The sequence below is a fragment of the Amblyraja radiata genome, chromosome 5, assembly GCF_010909765.2.
Source record: "Amblyraja radiata isolate CabotCenter1 chromosome 5, sAmbRad1.1.pri, whole genome shotgun sequence".
In the NCBI taxonomy this organism is placed as follows: Eukaryota; Metazoa; Chordata; class Chondrichthyes; order Rajiformes; family Rajidae; genus Amblyraja; species Amblyraja radiata.
Window position 1 is genome coordinate 52,748,985 of NC_045960.1, and position 23,750 is coordinate 52,772,734.

At 38.8% G+C, this 23,750-nt stretch overlaps 1 protein-coding gene across 2 annotated transcripts; it reads left to right on the plus strand.

The window, feature by feature from the left end:
* The first annotated feature begins 2,657 nt into the window (after positions 1–2,657).
* LOC116973293 (nuclear receptor coactivator 7-like) lies at positions 2,658–23,347 on the plus strand. 2 transcript variants are annotated; one of them, XM_033021212.1, is made up of 7 exons: positions 2,658–2,822; positions 7,776–7,923; positions 17,388–17,510; positions 17,735–17,887; positions 17,997–18,092; positions 19,699–19,772; positions 21,758–23,347. In XM_033021212.1, the coding sequence occupies exons 1-7, from the start codon at positions 2,797–2,799 to the stop codon at positions 21,891–21,893; spliced, it is 756 nt and encodes a 251-aa protein (XP_032877103.1). In that variant the 5' UTR covers positions 2,658–2,796; the 3' UTR covers positions 21,894–23,347. The 2 variants fall into 2 exon arrangements, with proteins under 2 accessions (XP_032877103.1, XP_032877104.1); XM_033021213.1 differs by lacking the exons at positions 2,658–2,822; positions 7,776–7,923 and adding an exon at positions 15,704–15,868.
* Positions 23,348–23,750: the final 403 nt, after the last annotated feature.

Here is a 23,750-nt window from a genome sequence, read left to right on the forward strand (position 1 = left end):
GATGTGGGCTTACCATCGGAGCCGATCCCTTGCCTGGGACCGACCGACCTGCGGATTTCACCATCAAGGAGCTCACAATCTCGGGTAGAGACCGATGTCGGGAGGCTCCAAACGACACAGAAGGTTTCGACCAGCCCCGACCCGGGGTCAGATCCCCCGACACGGGGGAGCTGAGATTCCCCCCCCGATGCAGGAGCTTGATCGCCCCGACGCGAGGGCCCAAACGCCGCCAGCTACGGAAGCCAAGACTGCCCCGTCAACGGAAGGCTCAAGGCCACCGACCGTGGGAGAACAAAGAAGGGAAGAGATTTAAAAAAAATTTCGCCTTCCATCACAGTGAGGAATGTGGAGTGGTCACTGTGATGGATGTTTATGTTAAAATATATTTTGTGTGTTCTGTTGCTTTTTATATAGTATGATAGTATGGCAAATGAAATTCCTCGTATGTTGCAAAACATACTTGGCTCATAAAATATTACGATGATTATGATTTGGATGATCAGCCATGATCAGCTGGCTCGAAGGGCCGAATGGCCTACTCCTGCACCTATTTTCTATGTTTCTATGTTAAATTTAGCCAACAATTGTAAAACTAATGTTGCTCGGCTTGCATACTTTAAAAAAAAGTTTGATATAAAATTTGCCACGTCACCCACGTTTAATAGATAATGCAATTTTGTGCCAAAACTTGAATAATCTAAAGTATTGCTTCACTAAACTAACTCTGTTCTACTGATAACAGTCTGATTGGAAAGAGGACTTTACACAAATCAAACATGCCTGATCGGCAGTGCACTCACCCTGTACAAATATCAAGGTTCAATCTGACTTTAATATTTCAGATAGAGACCACATTATGCCATGTTACTCAGACTTTACAACATTAACAATGCACTTCACAGATCTAGGAGCTTGACTATCCCTTAGTTCTTTTGAAGGGCCCCAGATCTGAAATCTTAATTGTTTCTCTTTCCACTGATGCTGCCTGACCTGTTTTTCCAGCATTTTCTACATTTTTTAACCAAGGATAGTTTATGTTGCTTAAATTCCCATTGGAAGCCAAAATTACAAAGCATAAGTTAGGTGCATCTGTGATTGTTAATAATGGCTAATGGTGGCATTTGATTGCCGATTCCAATATATTGGTGCTGAATATAAATGGCTTATACAGAGATAAACATTAAAGGAACTGCATCTTTAGTCAGGGTGGTGAATCTGTGGAATTCTTTGCCACAGAAGGCTGTGGTGGCCGTCAGTGGATATTGTTAAGACAGAGATAGATAGATTTTGATTAGTACAGGTGTCAGAGGTTATGGGGAGAAGACAGGAGAATGGAGTTAAGAGGGAGAGATAGATCAGCCATGATTGAATGGCGGAGTAGACTTGATGGGCCGAATGGCATAATTCTACTCCTATTCCCTATGATCTCGTATTCCACTTGGCTAATCAACAACCCATGGCATGAACATTGAATTCTCCAATTTCAAATAATCCGACCGCTTTTGTTAGATTCTCGTTCCTCCTGATCCAGGGCCTCTTGCATACACCCTTCTTCCCCGGCCCCTGTTTCCCAATTTATTTCCCTTCTTCCCCAATCTGGTTCCATCTACCTATCACCCACACACTATCCATTAAGCCTTAATCCTTCCCTCCCCTCCTACCACTGTTCCCATTTCACCCTGCGTCCCTCTCTAACCTGCTTCAACTCATCACTGCCTTTTCTTATCAAATTCAATAATCTGCAACCTTTTGTTGTCTCTGCTGATCACCTCTCAGTCTCTGGTCACCATCTCCACCCTCCCTACCCAACCTGGCTCCATCTACCCATCAACTCTTCCTCACATTGATCACCTATCGCCAGCTAACTCCTGCCTCATCACTCTAGCTCAGTCCTCTGCACTCACTATCTCCTCTTTACAATATCAGTCTTGATGCAGGGCCGTGGACTGAAAGGTTGACAATCTCTTTGCCTCCACATATGCTGCCTCATCTGTTGAGTTTCTCCATCAGCCTGTTTTTTGCATCCCTTTTCGATGGCATCCTTGTGTCCCAAGAAGTACAAATATATTGGACTTTCTGAAAGGAAATTAAGATTGCATTTTTGTCGTTTTTGAGATTGTCAGGGGTTGAAGTGGTTTTTGTGGTTTGTTCATTGCTGATGTTGTATGAAAATGTTTCAGATGGGTGCATCTCTTAGATCTCTTGTCTATCAAGGCTGTGTGGGACATTGTAATGTATCTGCAGCAAGCACTAAACTAGCATTTAAATGTGGTGTTCTTTATAAATGTATATATTAATAAAATGCATTGTGAAACTAAATTGCTACATGCCATTTTTATAACTGATAGCAAGGAACAGATATTTCTGTAGCTTTTTTTTGCTACTTTGCTGTATAAATGTTTCTATGCATAAAATCTAATTTTGTATTTGAGTTGGGTGAAAACTTGGAAATGGTTTACTGTACATTACATTTTGAGCAATTCCCATGAAAAAGCAGATTTAGTAGCCAAGTACGTGATTGAAATCAGATCAGTAATGTGGTTTTATCAAGATTGTGTTCTTCCGAACATTGGCAGACAGCTTTGATGAATAAGCAACTTCTAATGGGCTGCAGTGTTCTCTGATGAAATGTGTTTGTACTGGCAATAATTCAGATGTTCAATGATTCAACTGGATAAACTAAGTTGTAGCTCGATGTAAAATTCACTGCAGAAGTCAAGCTTGGTGTTACTGTGCGAAAACTTTCGTGGCTTGATTCTGTGTTCATACAAATTACAACTTCGCTGAAACTTTAAAATGGGCCTTGGTTACAGTGTTAGAGAGTAAGTATTTATTTATTTATTTGTTTGTTTGTTTATTTGTTCCGAACAAGTAAAGACATAAATAGGAATAAATAACAACAATAAAATCGAAATAGTCAAACAATTGGACAATCCAGGCAATATTTGCAAAGCAATAAAAAGCATAAAGCAAAATTTAAATGTCCAACACTTTTTCTTTACAAGCTCGAAAAGGAGTGAGAAGAAGAATAACTTATTTAATCTCACCCCTTCTCCCTAAACCCTTCTTCCATATTTAATAATTAATTAATTAATAATAATAATACCCCAGACAATTTTTAGAGATGCATACAAACATATATATACATACAACTGATATACACTTACAAGTAATATGTATGAAGTTACCAAAAAACATAAATAAATAATAAACAAACACCAACCCCTGTTTGTCAACCATCCCCTTCATCCCTGTACCTTGTGTAAAAAAGTTTTTTGTATGTCATTTTGAACTGGTTCATGTTTGGACATTGCTTTAACTCCACATTCAAACTGTTCCACAATCCTACTCCACAGACCGAAATACAAAAAGTTTTTCTGGTCATGCAGACTCTTTGTACCTTAAAATTAAATATTCTTCTTAAATTATATAACCCCCCACTCGCTCATTGAATAATTTTTGTATATTTCCAGGTAAGTTTTTATTTTTGGCCCTAAACATTATCTGTGCTGTTTTAAATGCAACTAAATCTGCTAATTTTAATAATTTTGACTGTAAGAATAATGGATTAGTGTGATCCAGATACCTGACATTGTGAATAATACGTATTGCTCTTTTTTGCAGAATAGTTAATGAATGTAGCGAACTTTTATAGTTATTGCCCCAGACTTCTGCACAGTAATTTAAATAGGGTAAGATTAATGAACAGTAGAGAATGCGGAGTGATTTGTGATCCAGAACCTGCTTAACATTGTGTAATACAGAAATGCTTTTTGACAGTTTGGATTGTACATGTTTAATGTGTGATTTCCAGCTGATTCTATCATCCATTATAACCCCAAGAAATTTATTTTCATGAACTCGTTCAATTTCAACCCCATTTATCTTTATATTTGCTTGTGTATTTGTTCTGCAATTACCAAATAACATTATTTTGGTTTTGCTCAAGTTTAATGATATTTTGTTCCTGTCAAACCATGTTTTCAGTTTGCCCATTTCTTTTGTTATTTTATCCAGTAATTGTTTTAAATTCTCCCCAGAACAAAAAATATTTGTGTCGTCTTAGTACGATCTTAGAATAAATTTGCATTTATAAATTTGCATTTAAACAATAGGTTTTGATATTTTAAATGAAAAGATTGCCCAGGGATTTGATTAGTTTTGTATTGATAAAACACATTCACACTGCCATCAGATAATTAATTATGAAATACAGCAGCCAAAACATTTTAATTGCAGCTGACTGGCTGGACCAAGTAACCAAAATGTACACATCTCCAACTGCCTGGTATTTTTTTTTTATATTGTAGAGTGTGGATAAGGCAGTCTCCTTAGGCCACCAGTCAACTGGCGGAATCAATTTTAATTCCAACTGTTCGCTCAACATTCACAGCTTTAGATGAAGGAACATACCTTACCAAAATACACTAACTGCTACACCTGAATCTTTAGCACACTCACAGAACAGACTAATTCAACTATGGTGCCCTGTCACAATAGTGAATGCCACAATTGTGAGCATGTTAGCAACCTGGATGGAACTGGATCTGTTTTTGTTCTTTTTCCATGTAACCTGTGACATACAACTGCATGTGCTCCTTTTCTCTGGTCTAGTCTTTTAGAATACGGCAACCTATCTCAAACATAAAGGCAGTTTAAAGGTTTGTACGTGTATAGGAAATGTCATATTTGGGCAAGGTCTGATATTGGTTACACATTGGACTGCAGGCACTAATAGTTTGGGATCGGCTAATATCCTTCTCAACAAATTTATTTCCAAAATTGAAATGCTCCTTGGTTCAGTAACATGACCATATATTGTTCCCTGGCTTAAATTTATTGAAAGGGAATGAAATTTTATAAGAATTACAAAAGTAACACTGACACTTGAACATGATGATTATTAATCTGCTAACTAAATGGAATTGTAAAAGTGACATGGAGTGTTGATCTGGAAAATACTGACTCTGAACCAGGACAGGACATTATTTGACTGTGGCTTTTGTCATTGCATTAAGACTGTGGCTTTTGTCATTGTCATTGGCTATATTTAAGAGGGAGTTAGATGTGGCCCTTGTGGCTAAAGGGATCAGGGGGTATGGAGAGAAGGCAGGTACGGGATACTGAGTTGGATGATCAGCCATGATCATATTGAATGGCGGTGCAGGCTCGAAGGGCCGAATGGCCTACTCCTGCACCTATTTTCTATGTAATACAGTGACATTCCCCATCAGGTCTTTTTTGGAGCTTTAATATCCAGATCACTCAGCCATAGAATGGATAACAGCTTGTTGCAGCTGGAAATGTGATTTCATTATGATGTTCCTGCTGTTCTACATAATCTTCAGCTAGTGTATTTTATGATGCTTACCGCAAGTTATTCTCATTGCCAGATTTTAGTGAAGAACCAGCTACTGGCTGTTGTTAGCATTACTTTGGTCAACATGCATCAATTTCTATTCGATATCTCATCATCTTTGTGCAGACTTTGTTATTTCCTTAAGCTTTTCTGCAGCTCTGGCACCAGGAAACAACTTGTTAAATTCTTGTCCTTCAATTATCAGCATTATTTAAAAGTTATTTTGGGCACGTATAAACAAAATCAGTATGTTGCGAGAGACCAACAGTTGTACTTAGGCAACCATTGTTGCATATCACATTTATAAAATTGTTATCAAACCAATTTCCACTACATAAAATAAAAAGTGCCAGATGTACTCGGCAAGTCAGACAACGACTGTGAATAGACAGAAATAGTTAACATTTCAGATCAATAATTTCCATTGAAATTTTGTCCATTAATTTTGTTGGATTCTTCACTTGGGTTTTACGCTTCATTAGTACTTTTCGCAACACCCTGAAAAATGCAAAACTTTGGCAGAATATCCAAAGGAAATGGTTTGGTTGATTCTTAATTGTATCCTCAGTTGAGGACACTTAGGGATAGACAGTAAATGCTTGCCTAGCTAGCGAATCCACAACCTAATAATGAATAATATAAAAATGGAAAAGAAACCAGCCTAGACAATAAGTCTGCAAAAATATTGAAAATAGTAAACCAGACAGTGGCATACAGCTTAAAGTATGATGGGGAAAAGGAAATTGTGGCCAGTGCATTGGGCAGAACCCATATTGTTTTTTAGATAAAAAGGTAGTTTGCTTAGGGTGCCAGTTATCAAAACTAGTGTCAGCAGTCACTTAATTTAGGTTCTGCTTAAAATAGTTCTAAACAGTGAAGCCACACATAAGCACTTTAGTACAAGTTGGATTCACATGTAGAGAAAGCACTGCAGGAGAAATTTGCAGCCTTGGTGTTTGTTGTCTGTTACTCTGACCTACACATCAAAAAGTATATCTACTAACATAGGGTGGGGGGCAGTGGGGAAGAAGTATTTTCTCAGAATAGGATGTTTTCAAAATGGTTGCATTTAAGGTTTGAAAATGTATTCAATCATGTATATGGGTGGTGAGAGGTCGTATCTTATGTGGGAGGTCATGTCCCATGAATTTGTGTTTTTTGAAGATTTGACCAAAAAGGTTGAAGAGTGCAGAGCTGCAGACAAATATATGGATTTCAACAAGATTTTTGACAAGGTTCCACATGGTAGGCTGCTCTGGAAGGTTAGATCACGGGATCCAAGGAGCGATAGCTGAATGGATAGAAAATTGGCTTCATGGAATGAAGCAGAGGGTGATGGTGGAAGGCTGTTCCTCGGACTGGAGGCCGATGACAAGTAATGTGCCTCAGTTTTAGTTTTTAGTTTTAGGGATACAGCATGGAAACAGGCCCTTCAGCCCACTGAGTATGCTGTATCCCTAAAATTAAAAACTAAAATTGAGGCACATTACTTGTCATCGGCCTCCAGTCCGAAGAACAGCCTTCCACCATCACGCAGAAGACAATTTTCTATCCATTCAGCTAATCCGCGCCCATCCTACACACACTAGGGACTATTTCAATTTTTACCTAGCTAATTAACTTACAAGCCTGGACGTCTTTGGAGTGTGGGAGGAAACCAAAGATCTCAGAGAAAACCCACGCAGGTCACAGGAAGAACGTACAAACACCATACAGACAAGCACCGGCAGTCAGAATCGAACCCGGGTCTCTGGCACTATGAGGCAGCAACTCTACCGCTGCGCCACCGTGTCGCCCTCAGGGTTTGGTGCTGGGCCCATTGCTCGTTGCAATGTATACCAATGATTTGGATGAGAATGTACAATCCATGAAATTTAATCAAATACTATTGAATAGTTAACTTTTATCTTTATAGTTTGTACACTATATGTTGTACATTATAGTTACATATTTATGCGAAGCGTGACGCTTATATTTGGAATAAGATTTTGCTTTGTGCTAACAAATGTTTTCCAATTCTGCTAATTTTGATATTTTAAAGGTTTCCTTTTTTGACTAAGTATATTTCCCTCACTATTTTAGTTAGATTACACCCTTCATTTTTGGCAAATGCTTATGAACCCTAATATCTAATTCTGTCTGTGTCTGATATTTCTATAAAGGATGATGCTTAACCGTATATGTTTTTGGGAGCCTTGCTGTAACTGCTTCACGGAATAGATCTAAACATGCTTGTGAGTGTAGCCAGTGTGCAACATGTAACATGAGTATAGTTTTGGTTTCTCAGAAGTCAGAGCAATCAGAAAAACAGCAGATAACTAAAAAGCATTTAAAAGTTTACAATGTGGATCTTTATTGTAACCTTCATCATCACTTTCTCCCTTATTCATTCTGCCACCCATTTTCTGCTATCCAGGGTAGATCACCTCTATGCATTCTTTGTTCACTGGTCACCTGAAGTATATGGGAAAGATGCGAAAGATCAGGGTTTTATGGTGGTGAAAAAGGATGAACTGGAAGTGATTGACAATTTCTTCAGTGACCCAGTTTCTAAAAGTTGGGAGGTAAGTTATATTATATAATTTTAACACGTGCAATATCTGTAAATCCTGAAGGATTATGGTTACACCCAGTTGACATTCTTTAAAGTAATTTCATATTATAGATCATTAGAACATAAGAAGTAGCTGGAGTAGGACATCTGAGCCTTTAGGTTTGCTCCACCATTCATTAAGACGATAACTGATCTAACTTGGAGCTACATATGGATCAATTAATATATGTTGTGAATGGCCACAATGTATCAGCCTAAATAAAGATTCTAAAAAATCATCATCAGCTGAGTGAACTTTCTCCTCATCTCAGTTCCCAATGGTTTACTACCGATTCTGGAACTGTAACCCCTGGTCCTAGATTTACAAGTGAGGGGAAACATCCTCCTTGCATTTAACCTGTCTGCCCCTTGAAAGATATTGTATGATTTTCTGAAATCTCAACTCATTCTCCACTCTGGAGAAACCTCCTCAATCACATGCTTTACCTGCATGCTGGCCTTTTAGTAAGTTGGGTACAAGGTGAAGTTACTGATAGCAGTCTCCAGCTTTCAATAGACAATAGGTGAAGGAGTAGACCATTCGGCCCTTCCAGCCAGCACCGCCATTCAATGTGATCATGGCTGATCATCCCAAATCAGTACCCCGTTCCTGCCTTCTCCCCATATCCCCTTACTCCACTATCTTTAAGAGCCCTATCTAGCTCTCTCTTGAAAGTATCCAGAGAAACGGCCACCACCGCCCTCTGAGGCAGAGAATTCCAGACTCACAACTCTCTGTGAGAAAAAGTGTTTCCTCGTCTCCGTTCTAAATGGCTTACCCCTTATTCTTAAGCTGTGGCCCCTGATTCTGGACTCCCCCAACATCGGGAACATGTTTCCTGCCTCTAACGTGTCCAAACCCTTAACAATCTTGTTTCAATAAGATATCCTCTCATCCTTCTAAACTCCAGAGTGTACAAGCCCAGCCACTCCATTCTCTCAGCATATGACAGTCCCGCCATCCCAGGAATTAACCTTATAAACCTACGCTGCACTCCCTCAATAGCAAGAATTTTCCATTTGTATTTGTGGTTAAAATGTCAATAATGAAAGCGGAGGATTGGAAGTCCCCTTGAGCCATCTCGATGAAACTGGTTTTCCACTTTAGGAATAAGTAATATAAATGTTCTAGTGGGTATCTAAACTCATGCAACAGTGGTGTAAGTTTAATATTAAGTTTGATTTTGAGCAGAAACCTGGCAAGTATTTAGAGTTGCACAGGCAATCTCATAAGATGAAGCAATGCAATAAAATAAATCAACAGTTGCTATATAAAATGTAAATGCAGTTGATGTGACGAGTTTGAGAAATTAACAGAGCTTGGAGGGCATCCAAAAAGGGAAACTGTCTTTTATTTTTGAAAGGAGAGCATGCCCAAGCCTGCTCTCATTTGTTATTTATGTTAGATTTATGCATTGAATGATATCATTCCAAAGTGTTTTGTTGGCAACTTCAACTCTATTTTGCTAAGTCTCTGCCCTTATTGAGTTCAATTTCTAGTACAATGCAACAAATTCTTGAGAAAGTTGCTGAAATTTCTCCCCTGCCTCTATCACAATCAAATAAAATATTATCTACAGATTTTTGTTTTTAAGAAAGTTTGCAGCAATCAGGATCTACAGGAATATTAACAAAACATTTGAATGTATGAGGAGAGCAAAATCACATAATTAATTATTTAATTAGAGAGAAGGAAGGTTAATGTTTTCAATATCATTTTGATTCGATAGCCTGGAGAAACAAAATAATCTATCTTGGTTTGACAAGTAGGCTTGTGTGACAAATTCATCTCTGTCTGAGCAGGTTGGATGAACCTACTAGTCTGGAATTTACGAGAGGACAAGTCATGGTTTGCCTGGCTAAGTGTTTCCTGCAATCTTTCTGCTCAAACCATATTTGCTCTTGGGTTGCATAAAGTATGACCAACTGTCCTTAAACCAATGAGATTTGAGGATTGTTAATGACATTTTGAATTATTGTGGGTACATTTAATATCAAATCAGTTATGGAAATGAAGCAAAATGTAAAGGAAGCAGCATTAAAGAGTTCAGAAACGAAAAGTAAGTGGAAGGAAGCTTTCAATTGTTCGGATTCAGTTGAACAATTAATGGTCATCTTCAATTACCACATCCTCAGACCACTAAATCTGATTTATTTTACATTGGTAATGGCAATTAATAAATAGATGCAACCCCTCATGAAACAGCCATTAGAGTTAAGAACAAAATGCTATTTCCAGAAAATTCCATGACACTAGCTTTAGCTATCATTAATGACATTTCGGGTCGAGACCCTTCTTCAGACTGAGAGTCAGGGGAGAAGGAATTGAGATATATAGATGGTGATATCGAGAGATATAGAACAAATGGATGAAAGATATGCAAAAAAGTAACAATGATAAAGGAAACAGGCCATTGTTAGCCAATGAGTTGGTAAAACAAGGTATGGACAATGAAGGTAGACACAAACTGCTGGAGTAACTCAGCGGGACAGGCAGCATTTCTGGAGAGAAAGAATGGGTGACTTTTCAGGTCGAGACCCTTCTTCAGACTGATCAGACAATGAAACTCACCAGGACAACATTGAACCTAGTACAACTACTAGGGTGGGGAGAGATGGAGAGTGAGGGGGTGCAAGTCAGATAAATCAATATTCATATTGCTGGGTTGTAAGCTGCGCAGTCTGTAATTCATTTTCACCTTGCCCACAGCTAATAATGGCCTATTTCCTTTATCATCATTAATATGTTGCATATCCTTCATTCATTTGTTCTATATCTCTCAATATCACCATCTATATCTCTGTTTCCCTTTCCCCTGACTCAGTGTGAAGGTCTCGACCCGAAACGTCACCTATTCCTTTTCTCCAGAGATGCTGTCTGACCCGCTGAGTTACTCCAGCTTTTTGTGTCTATCTTCATTTTACACTTCTTTGTTGGTTTTGTTCATCTAATAACTCCTTTCAGTTCTCTTCGTGACTTATTATGTTTAGTTAAAACAAAGTTTTTTACTTTGGATATGTTTTTAAATAGCCCTAATATATGGGATTATAATTTTCCTTTGACTCATTCAATTAGCAGTATGATGGATAGGTCCCTGTATTTTTGTTCCCTGTGTTCACCTAAGGTTAAATCAATAGTTTTATAGTCACATACAAATTTAAAATAACTCCCTAAATGTCAGTAGCTATTGTGCATGTAGTGTGGAGTACATGTAGATCATTATCACAATGTATTCATCTGAAGCTGGAATTTTTTTTTCATGAGGTTTGAGATGAAAAAACATTTTCCAGTGGAAATTATTTTGTTTCCATGTTGCTGATGTTGCAGTTGGTGAGTGACTGCAGCTGATAAGAGTTTTTATAAATATTAAGAACATACGGCGAGGACGAGGACGATAAAAACATTCAGTTCACTCAACGCAAACTTTAGGTCATTTTTCCCTTGCGCCCGCGGAAATCCCCGCTCCCATCCATCCCAACCATGGGGCAAAAGACTAATGTACAGGAATTCTGAAGGAGGGTCTTCTATCCAGAGGTCCGCAGTCGGGAATGTCGGCCCAGGCGGGTAGGCAGCGCGGAGGGGAGGTGCTGGCTCGATTCTGCCTGTCCCACGGGCGGGCGGGGTTGAGCTGGAGTTGATGCTTCTTTTCCACACCTCCTGTGGGTCTGGGCCACCGCTGCGACGGGCCGACACCGCCCCGGACGGGACACTTGGGAGCGGATGGGGACGGCCCAGTGGCAGCTAGTTAGGGACAAGACGCAGCACCCATGCAGGGGCTCGGCTGCCGAGAGTGTTTATCCCGAGCGACCCATGACCTGTGCATGCGCAGTCGGAATACCGAACTCGCTTATAGTCATGGTCCTTTTTGTGTAAACAAAGCTTCTTCTCAAAGCTTCATCTGTTTACAGATGGCGTGGTAAATGTGTTGCTTAAACCACTATTTGCTTCGCCCAAAACATTCAAGCTTCCCAAATCTGGCAGTTTTTGATTCCAACGTATACCTGGAATTTCAACATTTAATCTAGGCTGATTAATTTGAGACTGTCATTGTGGAATTTAGCAAGTTAATTGTGGAATTTAGCAAGTTAAGATGGCTATGCATGTTCACTGTATAGGATCCGTTTAAGTTTTGAAGAACAGGAGGAAATATGGCTTGGTGTATCAACAGACATTTATCCTGCAGCCAGCCCCACTAAGCAGCAAGATTTTTGTTCAGCATATGTGACAGTGCCCCCTCCCTTGAATGCCACCCTGATTTAAATCACTGGCTGACAGGTCAGGAGAGGCCAAACCCCAGCATCATTGGTAACGGCTGCGTCCAATTAGCTGGCATTTGATTGGCCACCTGAAACTCATCTATCTAATCCTTATAAAAACCCAAGCCATCCAGCCAGAGGAGAGGAGGAAGAGAGAAGAAGAGAGTGGGAAGGAGAAAAAGTGAGGTGCCTCCCTGCTAGCGAGCCTCTGGGACAAACTTAAGACCACTGGCGTCGCTGTGTGGCCAAGACTGAACTGCCGGGAAGTAGCCCTAGACTGTCAATGTCTTTATTGAGTGGCCTGAGATGCCAATGCCACTTCCTGCCCATTGACTATGAGGGGCTACGCTCACACAGAGACAAAGACTGAGCCGCCAGGATAATCCAGAGACAGCCAGCACCATCTCTTCAACCATCAATGCTGTCACCAGGATAAGACTGCCAGTGCCTCCTCTCGAGTAAAGCGTAAACTGCAGGGAGAAGCATGAGATCGCCTGCGCCACTGGACATGCGCCCTGACCGCCCCCATACGGTTCTGGACTTTCTTGCCTCTGTAAATATGTTTGTGCAAATTGTGTTGTGTCTTGGTTCTTTTTCTTGTGTGTATGACTGCAGAAACCAAATTTTGTTTGAACCTCAATGAGCTTCAAATGACAACAAATAAATTGTATCATTGTATCATAAAGCATATCACATATACCATACTGCAGGTGTCGATGTGGTCACTGGAAAACCCAGCGCTATCCCCGATGCCACACATAGTATAGCACAGAGATTAGCTTTGCCGAGTCGCTCTTCTGGGACCTTGGTATGTTCCCTAGATGAGATGAGCTGTGGTCATGGGGGGTATTCCCCGTGATGGCATGGGTTTCCCCTGTGTGCTCTGGTTTCCTCCAGTCATGCTGTTGATTAGCCACTGTAAAAATTGGCTCTTATATAGGTGAATGGCAGGAGAGTTTGGGAGTGAAGTTTGATGGGAGAGAATGAGTTTGAAGGTAGCAATTGGAAAATGGATTTGATGGAATTAATCTGAAGATGAGCATAAATTTGATGGGTTGAGTGGCCTCTGTTGGAAGAAAGATTAAATAATGTGTAAACAAAGAAGAGTTGAATTACTTAATTTGCTCCCACAATTGACTTTGTCCTTCTGGGAGGCTTTGGAGAATTCAATATAAATGCAGATTTGCTGTATTGAAACTAATGTGGTGATCAAATTTCTAATGATGGATTTTCAATCAATGAGCAAGCAAATATTCAGGTCAAAATATAAACTTGTTATTTTATCTTGCTGTCTGTTTTACTAATTTCTTCCAATTCTTTTGACTTTTAACTAGAAACCCATTTTGGGGCTTTTGCTGGCTTGTTTCTGCCTTTTTAGATTTGTTTGAAATGGTTTCATTACGGGAAGGGAGTGGAGGCTAAGAAGAGGTTTACTGGAATGCTGCCTCGATTAGAGGGTATTAGCTGTAAGGAGAGGTTGGATCATCTTGGGATTGTTTTCGCCAGAACGCCTGAGGTAGAGGGTAGACGTGATAAAACTTGTTTTACTTTCTTTCCCAGTTTTGACGAAAATCCTGGCTCTTAAGTGTTTTTGTAATATTCATTTATTCCACATCTGCTGCCTGACCTGTTGAGTGCCTTTATCAGTTTCTGTTTCTATTTCAGATTTTCTGCATCAGCAATCTTTTAATTTTTTTAAACCAAGTTATATAGCACTGAGAAAAATTGGCAAATAACATTTGCATCAGATCTATTACAATCCCTTTATAAAATGGCCAGAGGCCTCAATACTGGTTCTGAAACTTAGCAAATGTCATTTCAGAGCTTTTGCATTCTAAAATCCCACCAATTGACTGTTTTAATTATGACATTCTTTAAGATATTTCTGATCATTTTTATTATATCAGCCATGCTAGTCTTGTTTCTGTACTTCTGCTTTTAATTGGATGAGGAAGTAGTGGGGTTGCACCAAACCTACTGGCTTTTTAAACATAGTCTCGTAGGTTCAAGGATGATATGCTTCCGCTCCAGTTTTATGGGTCGTGAGATTGCTGGTGAAGACTGAGGAAATAGTAGACACTCCTACGGATGAGGTAGGAGGTACCTGATAGTATGCATGAGGCAGATGGTGCACTCCTGCCGCGTACATGGAGCCTTTGCTCGGAAATGCATGTGAACGTCTTTCTGAATTTTCCTCCTCCACTTTGAGGGATTTTGGGCCAGAGATTCACAGGAGTCTGTTGCATTTGTTTTCACGGTGGCCTTGTGTACTACTGAATCGGTTCCCCAGTTCATCTGGTAAACTTTGCCCATGACAGAGTTGGGAATATGGTGTCAGGAGTTGATGTGTATGCAAGCGATGCGAACTGCTTGGTGTAGCCAACTGAGTATAATTAAGGGCCTCAACATTCGATGTTCACCTGGGAGGCCCATGTTATATTCTATTGTGTATTGTGCTCTTTTGATTGTGTGGCTGCATGGTAAATCAAATTCCACTGTACCTTAATTGATGCATGTAGCAATAAATGTGAAATTGAACTTGAGAGGATACTAACATTGTTTTGCTCATCCTCATTGAATTGAATTTGGAGGGTATTATAGAGACAACAATAGTGGTATCTTTCCAATGCCATGAGTTTGCCACACATCTTCCAGAACACAGAATATATAGAAGGGCAGAGATCATTGTTTTGTGCCAGCTCTCAGATCTTTTTGGGCCTTGCATTGCTCTTCCTTTTGGACACCAAATAATCAGTCTAAAAATTAATAGAGGAAAAACGTGCTTGCACTTGCCGTTGAATGTTGATGGTGATAGCAATTTAATACTAAACTAAGAGCAGGTAGCCCAAGCCTGGCCAACAGTTGAAATTCATGCACATCCTGACAATATCTTGAGGATGTGACATTTGCAGTTAAGTGCTTTGTCTATTGCATCAAATTATTTTTATTTGACTGAATCTGCTGGTTGGCAGGGAAGTATCTCCTACCTCCTTCACATTGATCCTATCCTGCATTTATCGTTTTTTCTGCATTTTCAGCCTCAGCTGGTATTCTGCCTTTGGAGTAAAATAAATGATCAGAGAAGTGTTTCTGCATCTGCTGTCTTGGCTGCCATTGATCAGACCTGAGTAAAACCCCTGTTAAAATTAACGCTGACTTTGTCACATATTGGGAATCTTTAGATTTTAAACCAGAGCAAGGTTATACTGAATCTGCTGTGGCAGGTTTAAAATTAGTTATTTTGTAGTTATTCACATAAACAATTCTTGATTTCATTTTTTACGGTTGCTACCTCCATATAAACTTCGATATAAGTAAGAGTTTGAACTGAGGAATCTCTTTGATAAAAGCATGTATTCACTTTCAGTTGGTGCATTATTTTAAGTAGAATAGAAACCTTCGCTGTGCCAGTTTTAGTTTGAAACAAAACGAAACTTACTATGCAAATGTGCAGTAGCACATAATAGCCAATCGTGTGCAGTTAAGCAGAAAAGCAAGCCTTTGATAAGCAATGAAGGGCATACGGATAGGAATTATGTTCTAGTGAAGTGCCAGAACTTCGAAGAGATTGAGCTGGGGAAATGAGGGGTTTAAGAGTACCCTCAACTTATATTCAAGTTTTATTCAGGGCAAAGGGGGATGATGGATCCTTTGTGCAGGTTAGTTACCATTTTTGGGATTAATTCAGCAGAAGGTGTTTTTAAAGAATAATTTTAAATGTTGACTGTCAATCATGTACTTTAAATTTCCAAAAGTCATTGTAATATACCAATTTTTCTTCATCACTGTTACGTAAATATTTTAAAAGCACTAATGTTATTTCAATCATTTCACCAACTTGAAATTCCAGAAGTAAGATATTAAGAATGTTCAACTGTTTTTTCTCATATGTTCGTAACTGCTGATGGAAATTAAACTGTATATTATACTGGTAGAATAAAAACAGAGTAATTTAATGTTTTAATTTTGTCATATAATTTGAAACTGTACAATGTAGTTTTCAGGCTGGCACAATGGCGCTGCTCAGGGTAGCACAATGCTGTAGCTGGGGAGCTGCTGCCTCATAGCAGCAGAAATCTTGGATTGATCCTGACCTCGGGTGTGGTCTGTGTGGTGTTTGTTTGTTCTCCCTGTTATTCTGTGGGTTTCCACTGGGTGCACAAGTTACCTCCCACATCCCAAAGACGTGCCGGTTTGTAGGTTAATCGACCTCTGTAAATTCTCCTAGTGTGTACGGGGTGGATGAGAAACTGGGATAACATAGAACTAGTGTGAAAGGGTGATTGATGCTCAGCATGCACTCAGTGGGCCAAAGGGCGTGCTTCCATGCTGTATCTTTTCAATCAATCCATCAATGTACAATTTTATAACAATTTTTGGGCTCTGTTTAGCCTTTGGTTTTAAGGAAGCAATTGAGTATTGTTTAGTTCAAAGATACAGAGTGGAAACAGGCCCTTTGGCCGACCGATTCTATGCCGTCCAAATGCTAGTTCTATCCTACGCACGAAGGACAATTTACAGAAGACAAACTAACGATCAAACCTGCATGTCTTTGGGATTTGGGAAGAAACCAGAGCAGCCGAAGAAAACCCCCATGGTCACAGGGAGAACGTACAAATTCTGTACAGACTGCATCCATAGTTGACATCAAACATGGGTCTCTGGTGCAGAAGGCAACAGCTCTACCACTGCGCCATTGTGCTGCATAAATTCAATTATGAACTAGCTGAAAAATTCTAAATCTCCCTGAAATTTTCACGAGAGTTAGATTTAGCTCTTTGGGGCTAAGGGAATCAAGGGATATGGGGGAAAAGCTGGAATGGGGTACTGATTTTGGATGATCAGCCATGATCATATTGAATGGCGGTGCTGGCTCAAAGGGCCGAATGGCCTACTCCTGCGCCTATTTTCTATTTTTCTATGAAATCTCATATTTTTGTGTTGCTTTCTTTGCCCTTTTGAGAACAAGGATTTATTTTGTTTTTCTTGGCATCTTCCCAAATACAAGTTTTGACTGTTAGAAATGTATACGGCGGTTGCGTTATTTCAAAGCCAAAACATACCTTGCTCAATTTGAATTTAAATAACATCATCGAGTAACCAGTTGGCGTTGGGGAGTCTAAGATTGTTGAAGAGAATGGAAATCTGTAACAAATTTCAAACTGATTGGTTTTACAGATCATTACTATTGAAGAAGCAAAACGACGCCAGAGCATTGAAAGTTGTTATGAAGGTATAGAAGATCTTCAGCCTGTACTTACAGACCCTAGTGAGCTATTGGAGAGTTTCCACATTGAAAAGGTAGATATACAAAATACCCCTTTTTAGTGCTTGTGATCTTTAATGTATTGAGTAAACTATTAATGAAATGTTTAAGAAAGAACTGCAGATGCTAGTTTAAATCGAAGGTAGACACAAAATGCTGGAGTACCTCAGCGGGACAGGTAGCATCTCTGGAGAGAAGGAATGGGTGACCTTTTGGGTCGAGACTTCTTCAGACTAATGAAATGCTTTTATCTTTGCAGCTTATGCTGCATCTTCCTGCTAGGACACAGGGGTATGCTTGGCGCCTTATGTACAGCACAGCTGTCCACGGAACAAGCCTAAGAACACTTTATCGCAGCTTGACTGTTATTGATGCTCCTGTTCTCCTTGTTGTCAAAGATATGGATAATCAGGTAAAAACATGAAAAATCCTCCAGAAAATTGATGGAGAAATATGGAAAAATCGGCTTGACAGGTTTTAGTAATGGTGTAAATTTATGAATAAACCTTTTTTCTCTGCAGATATTTGGAGCTTTGGCATCACACCCTTTCAGATTAAGTGACCATTGTTTTGGTACAGGAGAAACCTTTCTATATACATTCAATCCACAGTTCAAGGTATCTATCAATATAATGCAATTTTTAAGTAGGATTGAGAACTTGCAAGAAAATCACAAAAAAAATCAGTTTAGAATTTTGAGCAAATCATGGTGTTGGAGTAACTTAGATCCTCAGAGTAGCTCGCTACAGTACTTGCAACCTTCCTACCTACTAAATCTCCTGTCAGTGAAGATGGTTGCGATCTGATCATAAATGGAAAATCTTGTGGAAAAAATGTGATCGTCTAGTCGAGTAAATGTGATTGTGTAGAAAACCCCCCCACAAAATTCCCCACATCTTTCAAATGATGATTAGGAAATAATAAGAGATGCATAGGCAGCAAGGAGGTCAAATGCTATATTGGGCCCAATTGCAGGTTCCTGGTAGGGAAATTGTTTAAGGACTTGGTAAGACCATACCTGGAGAATTATGTCGAATTTTGGTCTTCTTACCTTAACAAGGGTATACTTGTTATAGAGGGAGTGCAGCAAAGGTTCACTGAATTAATTTCTGCAATGGTAGACCTATCATACAAGGTGAGATTAAGTACACTAGACCTCTGGAAGAATGAAAGGTGGCATCATTGAGACATACAAAATAATTGGAGAACTTGACAGAGTGGATGTGGGAATCATGTTTCCTCTGCCTAAGAAGTCTTGATCTGGGACTCAGTTTCAAGAGAAGGTTTCAGCTATTTATGATAGAATTGAGAGATTTCTTCACTCAAGACAGTGGAGATTTAGATTTTTGTTACCCAAAAGGACCATGTACCTGGTCAATCCCTGATTGCTTTCAAGAGAGGTTGAGATTTCTGAATAATAAAAAAATATAGGGATAGGGCAGCTCAATGGTTTTAAGGTAGAAGATGATATATGATCTAGCTGAAGGGCAAATCATACCAGAGCGGCCGATTGCCTACTCTTATTCTTTCATCCAAAGTTCTTAAACTGTTTTAATGTTGCGTCTCTGGCATTCACAATCATTCAAAAACTATTAAATATTAAACAATTCAATAATTTAAATGTTTTTAAATTAAAAAAATAAAATTCAAACACCAGAAATACTAGTCAACATTAAAGATATTTAAATTAACTGAATAAAAATCCTGTATGTTATGTAATGCTTGCCTGTTTTCTTTGCATCATTCCACTCTATGAAAATGAATGGAGTTGCTAAATTTGCACCAGATTTTACCTGGAACTGATTTAGTTGATTAAGCTTCCAGTGTAATAACTAAGAAACAGCAGAAAGATTGCAATCTGTCATGTAATTCTGAGCCCAATTGGAATGATAATGGAATGCCTTAATAGTTATGGAACCAATGCCAACCTTTCTGTGCAGAACCTATCTATCATTTTGTTTGTAACTTGGAAATATGCTGATGATTCATGATACAGGTTTATACGATGCTGTACTAAGTTCCTAAATCCAAAACTTCTTTCGGGTTGTTTTCTTCTTGGAATCTTACATTTGCAAAAAAAAGTGCTTTAAAACGCTAAATTGGCCACTTTGTTCTGATGTATTTTGAAGAAAGATTAGAAGGTTTTTTGGATCATTTATATAATTGATGTTATTACATATCTTATGCAAGAATATTATAAATGTAATATTTTTCATGTAATAGATATTTCGGTGGAGTGGAGAAAACTCGTATTTCATTAAAGGAGATAAAGAATCATTAGAACTAGGTGGAGGCAGGTACGTGTATCCTATATGTAATCATTTTACTATCCTTGTTACTTTAGTTTGATACATCGTGGAAAAATGCCCATCGCCCCACCAAGTCCACCCTGACCAGCAATCACCCGTACATTAGTTAAATCCGACACACAAAGGACAATTTACAGAAGCCAATTAACCTAGAAACCTGCACATCTTTGGAATGTGGAAGGAAACTGCTGCACCCAAGCGGGCACAGTGATAATGTACAATCTCCGTACAGACAGCACCCATAGTCAGGATTGAACCAGGGTCTCTGGCGCAGTAAGGTAGCAACTCAACCGCTACTACGCCACTATGCCGCCCCGTGCCACTTTTTCACTTTTAATATTATAATTTTATTAAATTACCCTGCAAATTAATGTACAAGTTAGTTATATTCTGTGATATGGGATTTTTAAAATTTTAAATAAGACAATTGCAAATTCTCAGTTTAGCTTAGAGATACAGCACAGAAACAGGCCTTTCAGCCCACCGAGTCCATACTGACCAGCGATCTCCGCACATTAACACTTTTGCAATGGCAATTTCTTAACTTTCCAACGTCCAACTTTTGATTGCCATTGCTACTTGGGGATGTGGTGGAGATATAGTTTACGCACTAGCAGATAGCAAAAACTAATCTTCCAGTCGTTTCTTGATTAATTAGTCTTTTATTGAAGTAGTACAAAACAAAAAAATGATTCATATAACTTTTCGTTCTTACTAACTGTTTCATCCGTGTCGTGTTAAGTACAAGTGATCATGGTAAAAAACTGTTGTCTTCACCATCCCTCGAGGCTAAACTAAACTCCCAATCTGCGCTAGGTTCCTCAGATATAGACACGCCCCTCTACGTACCAAATCCCACCCACAAGCATACAAAAAAGATAAAACTAGATATGGCTATAATATACTAACAGTAACTAACTTAAGCATAAATGGCTCCTACAACTATCCTACACACACGAGGGCCAATTTACATTTTTTATACCAATTAACCTACAATCCTGTACATCTTTGGAGTGTGGGCGGAAACCAAAGGTCTCGGAGAAAACACACACAGGTCACGGGGAGAACGTACAAACTCCATTCAGACAAGCACCTGTAGTCAGGATCGAACACGGATCTCTGGTGCCTCTCCCTATGGCTCAGACCTTGGCAATACCCTTGTAATTCATCTCTGGACCCTTTCCAGCTTAACATCTGTCCTATAACAAGGTGACCAAAACTGAACACAATACTCCACTTGTGGCCTCACCAATGTCTTGTACAACTGTAACATAACCTCCCAACTTCTATACTCAATACTCTGACTGATGAAGGCCAATGTTCCAAAAGTCTTCTTGACCACCCTATCTACCTGTGATGCCACTTTCAAGGAACTATGTACCTGCACTCTTAGATCCCTCTACTCTACGCGCACCCCAGAACCCTGCCATGTTTCATGTTGATCCTGTCCTGGTTTGATTTCCCACAATGCAAAACCTTGCACTTATCTGCATTAAAATCCATTAACCATTCCTCAGCCCACCTGCCCAACCGATCAAGATCCTGCTGTAATTTTTGATAACCATCTTTGCTATCTACGATGTCACGCACTTTTGTCACTTGCTAATCATGCCTTGTACACTCACCCAAATCATATTTATAAACCACAAACCACAAACACAAAGGGACCGTCACTTATCCCTGATTATCCTATCACTAATCACAGGCCTCCAGTCCAAAAAACAATCTTCCACCATTACTCTCTGCTTCCATCCATGAAGCCAATTCTCTATCCAGTCAGCTAGCTCTCCCTGGATCCCATGTGGTCTAACCTTCCAGAGCAGCCAATCATGTGCAACATTAAATGCTAATGAACAATTATTTCTGAATAAGAACCCATGGCTGAAAATCGATTGTAAATTTGATAAGCAAGTACAGACAATGAATTTGGTGACTATATATTCTAACAATCTTAATATTTTAATGTATTTCAGTGGCCATTTTGGCTTGTGGTTAGATGCAGATTTATATCATGGACGAAGCAATCCATGCAGTACGTTTAACAACGAAACACTATCAAAAAAAGAAGACTTCATTGTGCAAGATCTTGAAGTGTGGACTTTTGTATAAGTTTGCCTGGTTCACCTTGGTTTTGCTGTCCAGTCCACTGCTAGCTGCCTTATCTTATGTCCAGTGCTCACAATGTACTGTAAATGAGCATGTTTCTGAATGCTTAAGCTACACTTCTAAACACAAGCTACAAAGGAGATTGCCGGGCACAGCTCTCCAGAGAGATGATTCCTTTCCATTCTGTAGACTACATCGAACCACCATATGCTAAGGGAAACCAGTTGAGTTAGTGAACTTTTTGCCGCACAAATATGTATGGTTGAAAATGGAGTGCAAAAGAATCTTCATGTTATGACAACTCATTCTAAATGCTGTGTGCTTGCCAACAAATGGCTGACAATAAATGTGAGTACAGCCAAATCCACGTGCAAGGCAGTGCTTTCCAAATGAAGGGGATAGTTAATATTTAAGCATTTAGTGACAACAATGCATGTTGAAGGCACAATTTTTCAATGGTCATCTGATTTTTAAAAAAATCGTTTTTGTCACATTACTTAAAGTCCAACTGGAATATTTAATATCCTCTAAGAATGTATGATGGTGTTCCAGTAAGTGGAACAATATTATTGAAGAATAATAGTCCTGGGAGAAAGAATTGCAATTATGCCAGGAACATTTAAATGCTATAGTACAATACTTTAACTTTTATTTTTGGTTACATTGAATGTTGCATCCTTTCATTTAGGAATGGTTTTGTATCAGTGCAGGCACTGAACGCAATATTTCAAATTTGTTTACAGTTAGCAAAATTATTATGTATTATTTTTATTTGCATATGAATGTTTGCATTCATTTGAACATTCCAATGTCTTGAGAGAACAAAGGGAACCTAAATGCACATTAAGAATATCAGAGCACTTTGAAAGTGTAGTTTTTGGCACCAAATACAATTTGTATGTTTAAACTTCATTTTTTAAATATTAACTGATGTTCATTTTGAGTACCAGTATGCAAAAATGTACTTTAATTTTTGGATTATTATGTTAAATTATTCAGCATATTATATAAGAACTTCGGGAAAATGTAAAAACTTTAAATATGTTAGATGTTTTTCCTCTCCTGGAGCAGATAGTTGAAATATTGATGGAAACTGCATAATTTTTTTTTTTGAGGTGCAACTTCTACTTTTGATTGCTAAATTCAAGAACCAGAATTAAAGAACATACAAAGTAACATATTTCCATAATGTTTTTTTCATACTTGCTTTTTGTGGTACAGTTTAAAAAATATCTGACGAGAACTAAACATTTCCATTTTTTAAGTTTAGCATTTGATATGTTAAATAATAGCTTAAATAATATTGTGTTTAATAAACAATACCTGTATTGTCAGAACAATCAAAATTGTGTGTCATTAAGAACAAAAGTCCTTCAGTAAATTGAATGAATCTGTATAATTAAAGAGCATTGTGGAATAGATGTTTCCATTGGGATAAAATAAACTGATAATATCTAGTTGCTGAGTAGAATATACTTTTTAATCAGTGCTATTAAAACCTATATTCCAGTTTTGAATGAATGATGTTTCAAACCAGTGGGAGCCCCATTTTGAGCTGCTTCTTGCTGATGTTTTTTTTTGTGGAGCAACAGCAGCATCACACAGGAGTATTTTCAGTTCAGACAGAAACCTATTTTGATCTTCTGCATGTGGGAGAGGGAGCTGGTTACTATACAACTTTGGTCCACACATAAGTATGCCGATATTACACACATTTTGGAAATGAGGTACAATCCCACTGAGGTTTAGTGGTTTGGTTGTCATGTGAGCGGTACCAACATTCTGGCAGGCAGAATGCTACACGGGTGGGTTTAAACTAAATTGGCAAGGGGGTGGGATCTCATACAGGACAGAGACAGG

Coding starts and splice junctions, on each gene's coding strand:
- LOC116973293 (XM_033021212.1), top strand. CDS start 2,797: ATGGGCCTTGGTTACAGTGTTAGAGA. Junction 17,511..17,734: donor AGAGTTTCCACATTGAAAAG/GTAGATATACAA, acceptor TTATCTTTGCAG/CTTATGCTGCATCTTCCTGC. Junction 19,773..21,757: donor TTAGAACTAGGTGGAGGCAG/GTACGTGTATCC, acceptor AATGTATTTCAG/TGGCCATTTTGGCTTGTGGT.